This window comes from Clinocottus analis, unplaced genomic scaffold, assembly GCF_023055335.1.
Source record: "Clinocottus analis isolate CAN_PGR_092001 unplaced genomic scaffold, fCliAna1.0.p SCAF_17, whole genome shotgun sequence".
NCBI classification, from domain to species: domain Eukaryota; kingdom Metazoa; phylum Chordata; class Actinopteri; order Perciformes; family Cottidae; genus Clinocottus; species Clinocottus analis.
Genome location: NW_027175898.1, coordinates 16,073,812 through 16,086,311, shown reverse-complemented (window position 1 = coordinate 16,086,311; position 12,500 = coordinate 16,073,812). Strand labels below are relative to the sequence as shown.

Here is a 12,500-nt window from a genome sequence, read left to right as displayed (position 1 = left end):
GTGGGCCGGTCAGTCGCTATTTAACAGAGTGAATTAGTGAGTAAGTGAATCAGTGAGACTTAAGCTGCGTGAATCAATGAGGTGACACGTGTGTGGAGGAGCTGCTGGGACAGCCGTGTTCCAGAGGAGTCACGGCCGTGTTTCAGAGGAGTCACGGCCGTGTTTCAGAGGAGTCACGGCCGTGTTCCAGAGGAGTCACGGCCGTGTTTCAGAGGAGTCACGGCCGTGGAGAAGGAACCCAAAAACACACCAATCTGGGTTCATCTGTTTCTATGTGAGTTTGTGTTTCTCTTAATCTGGGTCAGCCTCAAATGCCGACTATAAATAAGCTCCGGACACACACACACACACACACACACACACACACACATACACACACGCACACGCACGTGTCCATCCGGCGAGTGGTTATCCTGTTAGTGTTGATTTATTTCCATCACATCAAAGGATGTGTAATGATGAGGACAAGCTTTTCACTGTTGACCTCACACACACACACACACACACACACACACACACACACACACACACACACACACACACACATGCGGCGCCACAGATCCTCATCACATGCACAACATTAAACTAAATCGTATTTCTTGTCACACGATGATTGACTTACCAAGCTTTAAGTGTGTGTGTGTGTGTGTGTGTGTGTGTGTGTGTGTGTGTGTGTCCCTATCTCACCCCCCGATGTTTCTCTTATTTAAACCGTTGTTGTGCGCCTTCTGCTGCTGCAGCAGCAGAGATTATTTATCCGTCCCTGACCCCGGATCAGTCTGCAGCTCGTACGTTAGCTTGTTAATTAGCGCTCTGCGCTCGTTAGCTCGCAGGTTAACGAGCGGCCGCGTTTCAGGCGGCTGATGGATCGCTTCCATCTCGGCTTCAGTTGATAACGCCGGTTCATTGGGAGTGGAATCAACTATCTCCTCCCTGCAACTCCCTCCCTACACACACACACACACACACACAAACACACACACACTCCCTTACTCGTCAATAAAAGCCCTCCGGAATATTCTCCAGATCATTGCTCTCATCTTTCTCTTTTCCTTTCTTTCATCACCCGTCTCTCTGCCTTTACTGCCTCCTCTCTCTCTCACACAAACTCGCTGCTTGTATACGTTCTCCTCATCCCCCTCGCTGGCTCTTTATATATATATATCTTCTTTTTTATATATATATAAATATATTTATCTGCCCGTCTCAATCCGTTTCTCTCCTCCCGTGTGAGATCGGCCTCGGGCTGCTACTCTATTTCCCGGGCAGAGCCGGAGTAGATTGGAACGGAGACCTTTGTCACTTTTATTTACCGCCTCGCTGACTCCACAACAGCGCATGCCTTTTTCTGCGTGTGTTGTTGTGTGTGTGTGTGTGTGTTGTTGTGTGTGTGAATGACTGCAGGTGTTTGGGCTGCAATGAGGTGTGTCTGCTCGTATTGCCCAACGTATTTCTTTGAGCAGAACTGCGTTTGGAGTCGTTTTTCTTTCCTGTTTATTTTCTTTGGAGTCAGGTGGGAAGTAGCTTTGATTCTGCACTGCGGCCGCTAAGCATGCTGGGATTTGTGAGCCTGCAGAGAGGAAACCGCCGGGTGTTGATACACAGACTGAACCGCGGGTCGTCTGCAGTGCTTTAACCCCCCGAAACGCAGCCAGCGTGATGTGTTTTGAGGTGTGTGTGTCACTGTCACACCGGCCAGAATACCAGGGCAAGATGGCGGCGTTCTTAGACGCCGTTTCAGTCAATTCTCTCCTTATGTTTTGTGTTTGTGAGCACGGATTACCAGATTAGGATTTTGTGTGTGACCCATTTCTTTTTAACAAAGAATTGGCAACGCAGTCTGGCAATCTGTTCCTAGTATGACGCGTGTGTGTGTGTGTGTGTGTGTGTGTGTGCGTGTGTGTTCAAAGCATTAGCATGTGCAGTATCTTTTGTTGTGTGTTTTGCATGAGATGTAAAGTAAAGAAGAAGTTGTAATTTACTTTAAAAGGACGTACACACATTTTATTGTATTTAGAGGCCCACGCTAACGCTAAATCAACCTTAAAACATCACTGGAGAACATATATCTGATAAAATAAATCAAACCTGCAGCGACGAATAATGAGCGACCACGGCGCTGCGGAGATAATATTTAGAGTCGTGTTGTTGTCTCTGTGATAACTAAAGTCATTATATGTTGTTGTGTGTGTCTATACACACACACACATGAGTTGACGACAGTGTGAGGAACATAAAACTTTACCAGTCGACCATAATGAACTTCTTGATTAGGCTGAAAGTGTGTTCAAGCTGCTTTAGTGGCATCAAATCAAAGTCTGGAGAATCAATCTTAATATGGCTTTAACGCCCCCCCCCCCCCTCCCCCCTCCCCTCCAGGTAATGAGTTTCTTAGTTAATGGTGTAAATCGGTTCCTCCTCGTGTGAAGGATGGAGCCTGAAATCCAACACGGATCTATTTTTACTCCGAGCGCTCGCTCACGTTTTAGGCCTGAAATTGGGAACGTTTCCTGTGACCTTGCAGCTCGGCCGCACGGCGGGCTGCAAGGTCACATGAGCACCGTGAAGCCAAGCGCCCACTTCCCCTCCTTCCTCACCCCCTCATGCCCTACCTCCTTTCTCATCCACTCATCTCCTCCCTCCTTTCTCATCTATTCATACCCTCCCTCCTTTCTCACCCCCTCATCACCTCTCTCCTTCCTCACCCCCTCATCCCCTTCCTCCTTTCTCATCCACTCATCTCCTCCCTCCTTCCTCATCCACTCATCCCCTCCCTCCTTTCTCACGCTCCTTCCCTTCTCTCACCCTCCCTCCTTTCCCATCCCCTCCCTCCTTTCTCATCCCCTCCCTCTTTTCTCATCCCCTCCTTCCCTCTCTCCTTCTTCACCTCCTTTCTCATCCCCTCACCCCTTCCCTCGTTTCCTCAGCCAATCGCTTCTTCTAAATAAATACTCTCCCACGTCAGGACAATAGTCTCTTATTTGCTGTCCTCTCCCTCTCTTTGTGTGTGTGTGTGTGTGTGTGTGTGTGTGTCTGTAAGTGTGTGTGTGTGTCTGTGCTTAAGTGTCGAGCCCACTGTACTCTGGCCAGCCAAGACTGTTGCTAGGCTACGACAGGAAGTGTCCTGCATAGTAAATTGTGTCCGAGTGAAGGGGGGGGGCATAGACGTACACACACACACACACACACACACACACACACACACACACACACACACACACACACACAAAATGTACACATGCTGTAGAAGAAGCCTTGGAGGCCGTGGTGTCCACCAGCAGGATGCTCTGAGGCTGAGAAAGGTGAAGAGTCATGCTCGTCTTCATCATAAAACACACACACACATACACACACACGCTGTACCGTGTGTGTGTAAGTGTGTGTTGCTCGGCAGGTGCAATCAATCCTTATTATGCGTTGATGATCATCACTGGATCGGCGTCTCCGCTGTGACAGTGTGACTCCTCCCTCCTGGAGCTCATGGGAGTTGACGGATGAGACGGGGCGAGGTGAGAGGAGACAAGGTGAGAGGAGACAAGGTGAGAGGAGACAAGGTGAGAGGAGACAAGGTGAGAGGAGACAAGGTAAGAGGAGGCGAGGTGAGAGGAGGCGAGGTGAGAGGAGGCGAGGTGAGAGGAGGCGAGGTGAGATGAGGCGCGGTGAGGCGAGGTGGCGCCGGCAAATTTGGATCCAAAATCTGTCTCGCATCTCCAGATCTCATGGCCGTATCGTCTCATACAGACTGAGGATTGTGAACATGCTGAAAACGCTCCACTGGACGCGATTAATGTGTGTTTACTTTCCCTGAAAGATAAAGGGAACTCAAATGTCCCGTTTCCACAGTCTACATGGATATTTAAACTAGTCCAGAAACAGTATTTCTACATTAAAATCCAGCAGTTTTTGTCAGTTTTTCAGCGATTAGTTGAATACATGTTGGTGCTCGGGACAAAAAGAGCAACTTGTAGACGTTAGCTTTGGCTTTGGGAACTTTTACAATATTTGATTTTAGCATTTTATCCACAAAACTATTTTTGAGATTGAATAATCCAGACGCTTTTGGGGATTTGCTGCTTTTCTATATCTTATGGGAGGACCTGTTGAATATATACGTGGTGTTTGGTTGACAAAACAAGTCACTCAATCATTACACAAATAATCAAATTAGCTTAAAACTCGAGTCAAAATGTGACATATTTGGCAGTATTGAAGATAGAGGGAATTATAGACGTTTTTTTAAAATCTTTTTCAGTTTATTGTGTAATGCCGTGTTCACACCGAAAGAGTTGCAAAATGTTCGTAGCAGCGCCCCCTTTCTGCCGCGACACAGGGTCAGTTTAGGTTAGCTAGTGAGGCTATGTGCTGCTAACTTGGGGTAACGTAGCCACGCCCCCTTTCCGCCGCAAATGGTTGCAAAAAAATAAATTAAACCACATAAAGTCGAGCGAGTAAAATCAGGCGAAAAAGCGTTGCAAATATTCATAACTGTTTTGGTGTGAACGCGGCATTAGAGAAGGAAATAAAAAACCACGACATGAATGTGAATGTGCTTTATAAAAGCACATTCCTGTGTTGTCTGGTGGAAGACTTTCCATACAGTAGCTTAGAAACACTGACCTGCAGGGAGGACGGCGGGTAATCACGACTCCTCTGTGATGCGGCCGCCTGAAGGCTGATTGGAGATCAGTTGGGTATCAGTCGGCTGCCTCCATCACAGCGCGGCCATCCGAGCGGAGCAAACACAGTCAATTCGGTCCGTTATCGCTCAAACACACCTGGCCGGGCAGCATCACAGCCCCCTGTGTGTGTGCGTGTGTGTGTGTGTGTGTGTGTGTGTGTGTGTGTGTGTGTGTGACATGTTTTGCTGTCATATTCGATCAAAATACTTTTACAGGATTAAGGAGAGGGGGAAAAAAAATGGCGGATTGGAAACCGTGTGAAGATAATTTCTTATGCCTCATCTGACACGTCTCTGTGATGATGAAAGTGAACGCTCGCCATGATGACACGGGCGGGGAGTGTTGGATGACAGCATTTGTGCGTGCAAGTATTCGGTGTGTGTGTGCGTGTGTTTTGTTTTGCTTTGGCGGTGACACTCGGGGGGGCCCTTGCAGTGCATTGTGGTTAGCAGGAGGCGTGAGAAGCGTTAGCGGAGGCTAAAGTGAAAGAGTTGCAGGGAGTCCGTGGCTCGTGTCACAGTCGCTCGTCCAGCTCGATGCTGAACGCCGTTTTGTCGGCGTTAGCGTTCGATTCGGTTGTGTTCGACTCGCTTTTCACAGGCGGCTGGTCTGAGCTGCGAGGCGTGAGAGAGAGAGAGAGAGAGAAAGAGGAGGATGATGAGAGAGAAGGAGGAGGAGAGAGAAAATACAAGGGACGGGGGAAAAGTGAGCGAGATATCTAGAGGGAGGAGGGCAGAAATAATGAGAGGCATAAAGAGGAGATTGTGAGAAGTTAAGAGGGTTAGATAATGGGTGGGGAGAGAGAGAGAGAGAGAGAGAGAGAGAGAGAGAGAGAGAGAGAGAGAGAGAGAGAGAGAGAGGATCTAGGTCAGAGAAGCAAACAAATGGAGGACGGGATGAATCGGCCTGTGAGACTCAGTCTGAATGGGAATGATCAGCGAGAGAGTGGGACATCCTGAGGAGGAAGGACAGAAGGAGCTTAGCTTCTTTAGCTTGGCGTAGCATCACAACTAAAAGCAGGGGGAATAGCTAGCTAGCTACGTTGAGCCTGTCCAAAGTTACATGAAAACATGGCCATGGGACAAGTTGGTCGGATGGATAAACTGTTGTTTTTGTTTATTGTTGAACTTGTAAACATTAGAAGCTCTGTCTTTATACTAAACTAATCTAATGTAGCTAACGGCCTCCTCATCCATCTCCAAAACAAATTACTGTATTTGCCCAAATGCTGCGCTTTTACTTTAATCTGACAATCATTTGATCAACTATTGGATGGATAACTGAGTCTAAAATCACAGAAAACAGTGAAAAGTTTACAGAGTCCAAAATTAATGTTATCTAATTTGCTTGTTTTGGGCGACCAACTGCCCAAACCCCCCCAAAAAATAATAAAATGTGAAACGATGTCAACAAAATTACCAAAAATGCTCCCATTAGAGAAGTTGGACTGGTGTTTTATGGCTTGATAAATGGCTGTTGATGAGAAAATTAACTGACTGATTAGTTTCAGCACTGATCAATTTATCATTTGTCCCTCTCGCTTGTTTTCCGTATCAATACCATTTATCTTCTAGACTTGTTTCGGCAAATTGTTACACACATTATCCTGTTAAGTGCTTAACCAAAGCCCCTCCCTCTCTCCCTCCCTCCCCCCAACACACACACTTCCCTTCTTTTAATTTGCAAATAAATGAACAGGGCGAGGACAAAGAAAGAGACAGTGCTAATTCCTTTTCCGTTGCTCCTTTCACACTCCATTCAATACGACTGGATGACATCACTCGCTGCTCAAGGAAGGAGGGATGGATAGAAGGAGGGAAGGAGGGAGGGAGGAAGGAGGGATGGAGGGAGGCAAGAAGGAGGGATGGAGGTTATCCAGCTCTGATATGTTGGACATATTCTCTCTCTTTTCTTCAGTCTTTATTTCTCTGTTCCTCTTGTGTTTGCATGAGTGTCTGTGCAAGTAGCGGAGGAAAAGAGAGATCTTTTTGAATTGTGTGTGTGTGTGTGTGTGTTTCTGACGTGTAAGTGGCTGTAATTCCTTTGTTGGTCTCCAACAAAGCCGGCCCTTGTGCTCGTGGAATTGGGGCAGTCTGATCCTAATGAGAAATCCCACTTCAATCTTTTTCTAGCTCTTTTACTCGAACAGAAGCTGTACTCTGTTGGTGTGTGTGTGTGTGAGTGTGTGTAAGTGTGTGTGTGTGAGTGTGTGGTTGTGTGAGAGGCTGATCACAGTGTTCAACCATCCAGTGGTGCTTAGTTTGCATTGTGCATTGCTGGATTGTGACACAATGAAATGTCTTATTAAATCCTTTCGCAACTTTAATTTTGCAATAAATCAGCAAATTTAAAAAGTTTAGTTCATATTTTTTTTCTTCTCAAGGGAATCTATTTAATGAAACATGTAAATCATGACCCATTCAGGGACCTCAGCTGATGTCAACAAATTGCCAGTCGCCGGAGTTTTATTCTTATTTATTTCACCAAGAAACGTGATTGCTTCAAATTGTGGTGACTTTTCCATGCAAGTGAATCAGTTTTATTGCAAAAATTATACATGAACATACCCGTAATATATTTTTTCTTGTTCTTTCATTTTGAATTTGACCCCCCAATGAGCCAAAACATCCCTTTTCGTCCCGAATAGAGATTTTTAGAGTGTAAAGGAACAAGTGAGCTATTGAGCGACCTACATTATGTTACAGTTAATAACTGTATAAATGGAATAATCTCTGACTCGCATGCTATTCATCAAGTGAAGTGAGTTTTGGCGAGCCGGTGGGTACAATTGATCCGTTAAAATGACATGAAAATAGACCGTGAAGCAGACTAATAGACTAATGCCCAGTGGCGGGGCGCTACTACAACATTAGTACTGCAAAGCCATGACACAAACAACTTTTTTGCACCACAATACACATTTCTTCTGTTCTTATTGTGGCATTTCAGGCCTCTGCCATGCTCGTTATCAGAAAACCCCTTTCGATTAAAGCCCTCAGGAGGCGTTTCAGAGCCAAACCCTTAATGCCATCTGGTTTATACTGTAACAACTCCTCCAAGAAAACAGTCCTGCTCTTGTTTTTGAGTGTGTGTGTGCGTGTGCCTGTGTGTGTGTGTGTATTTGTTTGTTTGAGCCACTGCTGCTAAGCTGTTCTGCTCAGACTGCAACGTGCTAATCAGTCTATTCCAGACAGGTGGAAGTAATAGCCGTCAGTGTTTCTTAGCGTCTCCAGCCCCGTTAGCTTCATTAGCTAATCACAGGCACAGATGTTCGGTTGCAAAAACGAAACCACTTGGGTCTTTCTATTCGTCCCTCGGCTCCCGAGCGCCCAGTTCCTCGTCTCCCCCACAGGCATCTGCCTATAGCCTCGATATTACACAACACTTGAAGCAAAGTCTGCTCCATCCCGGGCCGCATGTGAGAGCGGTGCACTGGGTTGAACTGATGCTGCAACAGCACAAGTGACGAAAGTCAAACGCAACTCGCTGTCATGGCCTCGAGTCTGGTCCAGGAGCACACCAGTTTCTCCTCTGCTTTGACCACATAAAGTGTACCGTAAAAAGTCGCTTACAAGCTGATGCTAGACCTTCGGAGGGTGTCCCCGCTGTAGCAAGCTAGCGCGGCTGCTACCTCCCTGTTAGCTGCTAATGCCCGCTGTAGCAAGCTAACGCGTGCTGCTAGCTTCCCGCTAGCTGGTGCTGCTACTGCCCGAGTCCGCGCTGCCCGAGTCGGGCGTCGAGTCGGGGCCGGCCCCGCTACCTTCGGTGGTATTTGGGGAGCTAGCAGGGAGCTAGTGGACAGCTAGCAACAGCGCCTAGCTTGCTACAGCGGACAGCTAGCAGCCGCGCTATCTGACGGCTAGCAGCAGCGCTAGCTTGCTACAGCTGACAGCTAGCAGCAGCGCTATCGGACAGCTAGCAGCCGCGCTAGCTGGCTACAGCGGGGAGCTAGCGGCTTGTAAGTCAACTTTTACGGTATTCAAATAAAGTAAATATTTGACTTGACATGTCGTGTGTGTTCTCAACTGATAGTAATTGAACAAAAAATGTATAAAAGTTGGGAAAAGGTGATGGTCACCAATCAGGATTTAGCAATATTTGAATCAAGTGGAGTGTTTCCCTCATGTGGTCCTAAAGAAGCAGATTACTTACGTTTTTTAAACTTTAACTTTGAGTGTTGCTTTCAATATCTTGTCAGTGTTTGAGGAATACTTGATTTGACGTAATGGCCTTCAGCAGCACCAGCAAACATTAGTAACTTAGTTGTTGTCTGCAGTTTGTTTGTTTTGAGTAATCTTAGAGCAGTCAAGGTCACATATTGTGTTATATGTCATCCTTTAAAAAGATATAATCTCATCTCGTCATCATTTTTTTCATCTGTGTGTGATTCTGACCTTGTCGTGTTTCCTCTCCTCCTTTCCTCCAGGGTCGTCATGTTAAGACGGGGCAGCTGGCAGCCATCAAGGTCATGGATGTCACCGGGGTAAGACACACATACACAAACACACACACACACACACACACACCTCCTTTACATCTACACTCAGCGCACACGCACACACACGACAAATCATCTCAAGTGATTACACCACCGCCGTCGACCGTGTCATCTAATTATGAGCTATGAGTCAGTGTGTGTGTGTGTGTGTGTGTGTGCGCGTGTGTGTGCGTGTGTGATGTGGCAGAGAGGAAACGAGGACAGCCTATTGCCATGGTAATATTAGCTGGAGGTATTAGGACAGCAGCAGAAAATCTCTCCTCTTGTTCTATTTGGAGATCCTCAGCGCTGCAGGAGATGATGATGATGATGATGATGATGATGAATGAACAGAAGCATGAATGACTGAATAAGGAAATTAACACATGCAGGTGTACGGAGATGAATGATCAATTTAGTGTGAAAGAAGGAAGTGTGAACAATAAACAAATGAAGGAAAGCCGCGTCTGAATGGCGGCGCGCGAATACATTTGCTTTAATTCACTGAAAAAAGCAAATGACTGAATTAATTGATGATTGAGTAATGAAATGAAAAATTGCTCGACTCAATGAGCCGCCGTGGTACAAAATCAGCTTACTCCAACAAGCGTTTGTGGTTTTATTTTTCTCGGCTGATGAACATTAAAATGAAGTAATCACGGCGTACATTTCTGACATTTTGCATAATGAATATTGAATTACGCATATAAGTAATAACCAATTTACCCCCGAAAAACAAAAGTAATTAAAAAGTAATGCTATTGTGGATAATTTAGCACCCAGCTGTCTGCTCTGCAACAACAGGTTTTTTATTTTTAACAATTTAAATGGTTTAAAAATGCAAATCCATCAATGACTCCTTCCTTCTTTTTTTTTCCTCTCTCGCCGACCCTATTAATATGAGTGAGGGGTCACGAATAGAGGTCGCGGATTAATGCCTGTTGATATCTCTCTTCCCTTGTGTGTGTGCTTGTTTGTGCGTTTGTGTGTGTTTGTATCAGGATGAGGAAGAGGAGATTAAAGCAGAAATTAACATGCTGAAGAAGTACAGCCACCATCGCAACATCGCCACCTACTACGGAGCGTTCATCAAGAAGAACCCCCCGGGCATCGATGACCAGCTATGGGTACGCCGTTATCTCTGTTTGTTTGTTTGTTTGTTTATTTGTATGCATGCACACCCCCTTGCTGTTTGTGCAACCCTCAGCGTTGTTGCATGGTTCTTGTGCGTTTGTGTGTGAAAGTGTAGACGTCTGTGGTCTCGTCGAGCGCCTCCGAGCACAAAGAAGGGACTTTCCATTTTGTACTGTTACATTTTGAGTGTGTAGTTTGTTCATGCACGCAGTGACTGCGTGTTTGTGTGCATTGGAAAATGCATATATACATATACTTACTGTGTGTGTGTGTGTGTGTGTGTGTGTGTGTGAGAGAGAGAAAGTTAAAAAGGATATGAGTTATTGTGCGTGGCTGGCTGCGATAAATCATGTGTTAACGCGATCTAAGGGAGCTCTCTCTTCTCTGATCTTGTAACATTCATCACACAACAATGGGAGGACACACACACACACACACACACACGCGCAGACACACACACACACACGTATGCATACACACCGACCTGTTTGCATAATTCCTCCTGACTCAACAGCTGCCTGTTTTTCTGTACTTGTGTTTGTGCGTTAGTCTGTCTGTGTGTGTGTGTGTGTGTGTGTGTGTGTGTGTGTGTGTTAGTCTGTTCGCTTTGACATGTGTCCCCTTATGTTTATGTACAATATGAGTGTGTTTCTTTTGTCTTCGCGCGTGTACACAACGTGCACGGCCCGGATGAGAGCGGTCGGCCATTACTCGCCAACTTCCTGTTATTCAAACTGAAGACGACGATGATGATGATGATGAGAAGGAGGAGGAGGAGGAGAAGCTTGGAGCGGAGCCAGAACTGACCGGCCGTAATGTTTGCCTCTTCAAACTCCTCCATTGCGATCAGAGAGGAGAGGATGAAGGCGCGAGGCGAAGACAGAATGGACACGCTGAGTTTTAATCCTCTCATGTGATCCCGTGACCGTTGAGTCAGTTTGTGCAGCGGTTTCTGTGGCGGCTGCGGGGCGTGTGACTTTGTGTGTGTGTGTGTGTGTGTAATGCCGTTACAGTAATGTGATTATGTGTTATGTGTATCGTCTTCATAATGTGCATCATCTTGAAGAAAGAAAGCCCTTTTTGTTCCTTGCACATGCGTCATGCAGCGGCCTATAAAATTATGAATAAGAGCCGGACTAATTACTGGATTTTTGGGCCTAATAAACGCTATCAGTGCTTGGGATTGATAGGAATCCAATAACAATACATCAGACGGTATTTTGATGTGAAGAATATGTCTCTGAACAGTCAAGTTTATCTTTAAATAGAGCTGCGATGATTTTCCACAGTGATTCACAGACATTTTTTCCCCGTTTTAGACCAAACAATGAATCAACGACTCGAGAAAATAACCGGCAGATTAATCAGTAACGCAGCCGTGTGTGTAAAGATGACAGCGATGGAAGAAAATGCAAAAATAGCAATCTTTGATGAGTGAAAAAATGAAGGCAAATGCACATAAAATGCTGCAAATGGGAAAAATGTTTACAGTTTCACACAAATACTGTCTGTCGACGTGTAAATATGCACTCATATTAGTATAATATATGCATAATAGTCCTGCGCGTCCATAAGATGAGCTGTTTATCTCATATACGTTGCATAATGGGAGTCACTGGCTCCGTTGGAAGAGATCCCAGTCCAGGTTGCTCTCTCTTTTTGTGCAGAACAGTCAGTAATCTACCGTGTGTGTGTGTGTGTGTGTGTGTGTTGCGTTTAGCTGGTCATGGAGTTCTGCGGCGCCGGCTCGGTGACGGACCTGATCAAGAACACCAAGGGCAACTCTCTGAAAGAGGAGTGGACCGCTTACATCTGCCGGGAGATTCTCCGGGTAAGTGGCCGCGCGTTTCGCTGAGTCATCGCTTTGATAAATCCTACACCCCTTCGTCCTCCACGAGTCAGCAGTTATAGTTTAATGTGACGCTGAAGGAAGCTGAGAGATCCCTGATGACGTTTTACCTCCTGAAAACATGAAGGTGAACATGATTTATAGCAGATTATTGTATGAAATGATCGACATTGTGGCCAAACGTAACTTTTATCCGCCAAAAAATGAAGCAACAACCACCGCACGGAGCAAACTTTCTCATTATACAGCTGCAAAGTGCACTAAAATATGCTTCTGGACACATTTGAGGCAACATGTAGTCAATCCTGTGAGAATATCTGCTTATATTTGATCTGTTTTTTGTGATGTGCAGCGATGAACG

General features: G+C 45.8%; 1 protein-coding gene across 17 annotated transcripts in view; it reads left to right on the top strand.

The window, feature by feature from the left end:
- The window catches only part of tnika (TRAF2 and NCK interacting kinase a), a 57,427-nt gene that overhangs the window by 17,707 nt on the left and 27,220 nt on the right, over window positions 1–12,500 (top strand). For all 17 annotated transcript variants that reach the window (XM_068580650.1, XM_068580649.1, XM_068580643.1 and 14 more), the window contains exons 3-5: window positions 9,106–9,162; window positions 10,158–10,283; window positions 12,011–12,121. In XM_068580650.1, coding sequence (XP_068436751.1) covers window positions 9,106–9,162; window positions 10,158–10,283; window positions 12,011–12,121 — 294 coding nt within the window. The remainder of the gene's footprint in view (window positions 1–9,105; window positions 9,163–10,157; window positions 10,284–12,010; window positions 12,122–12,500) is intronic.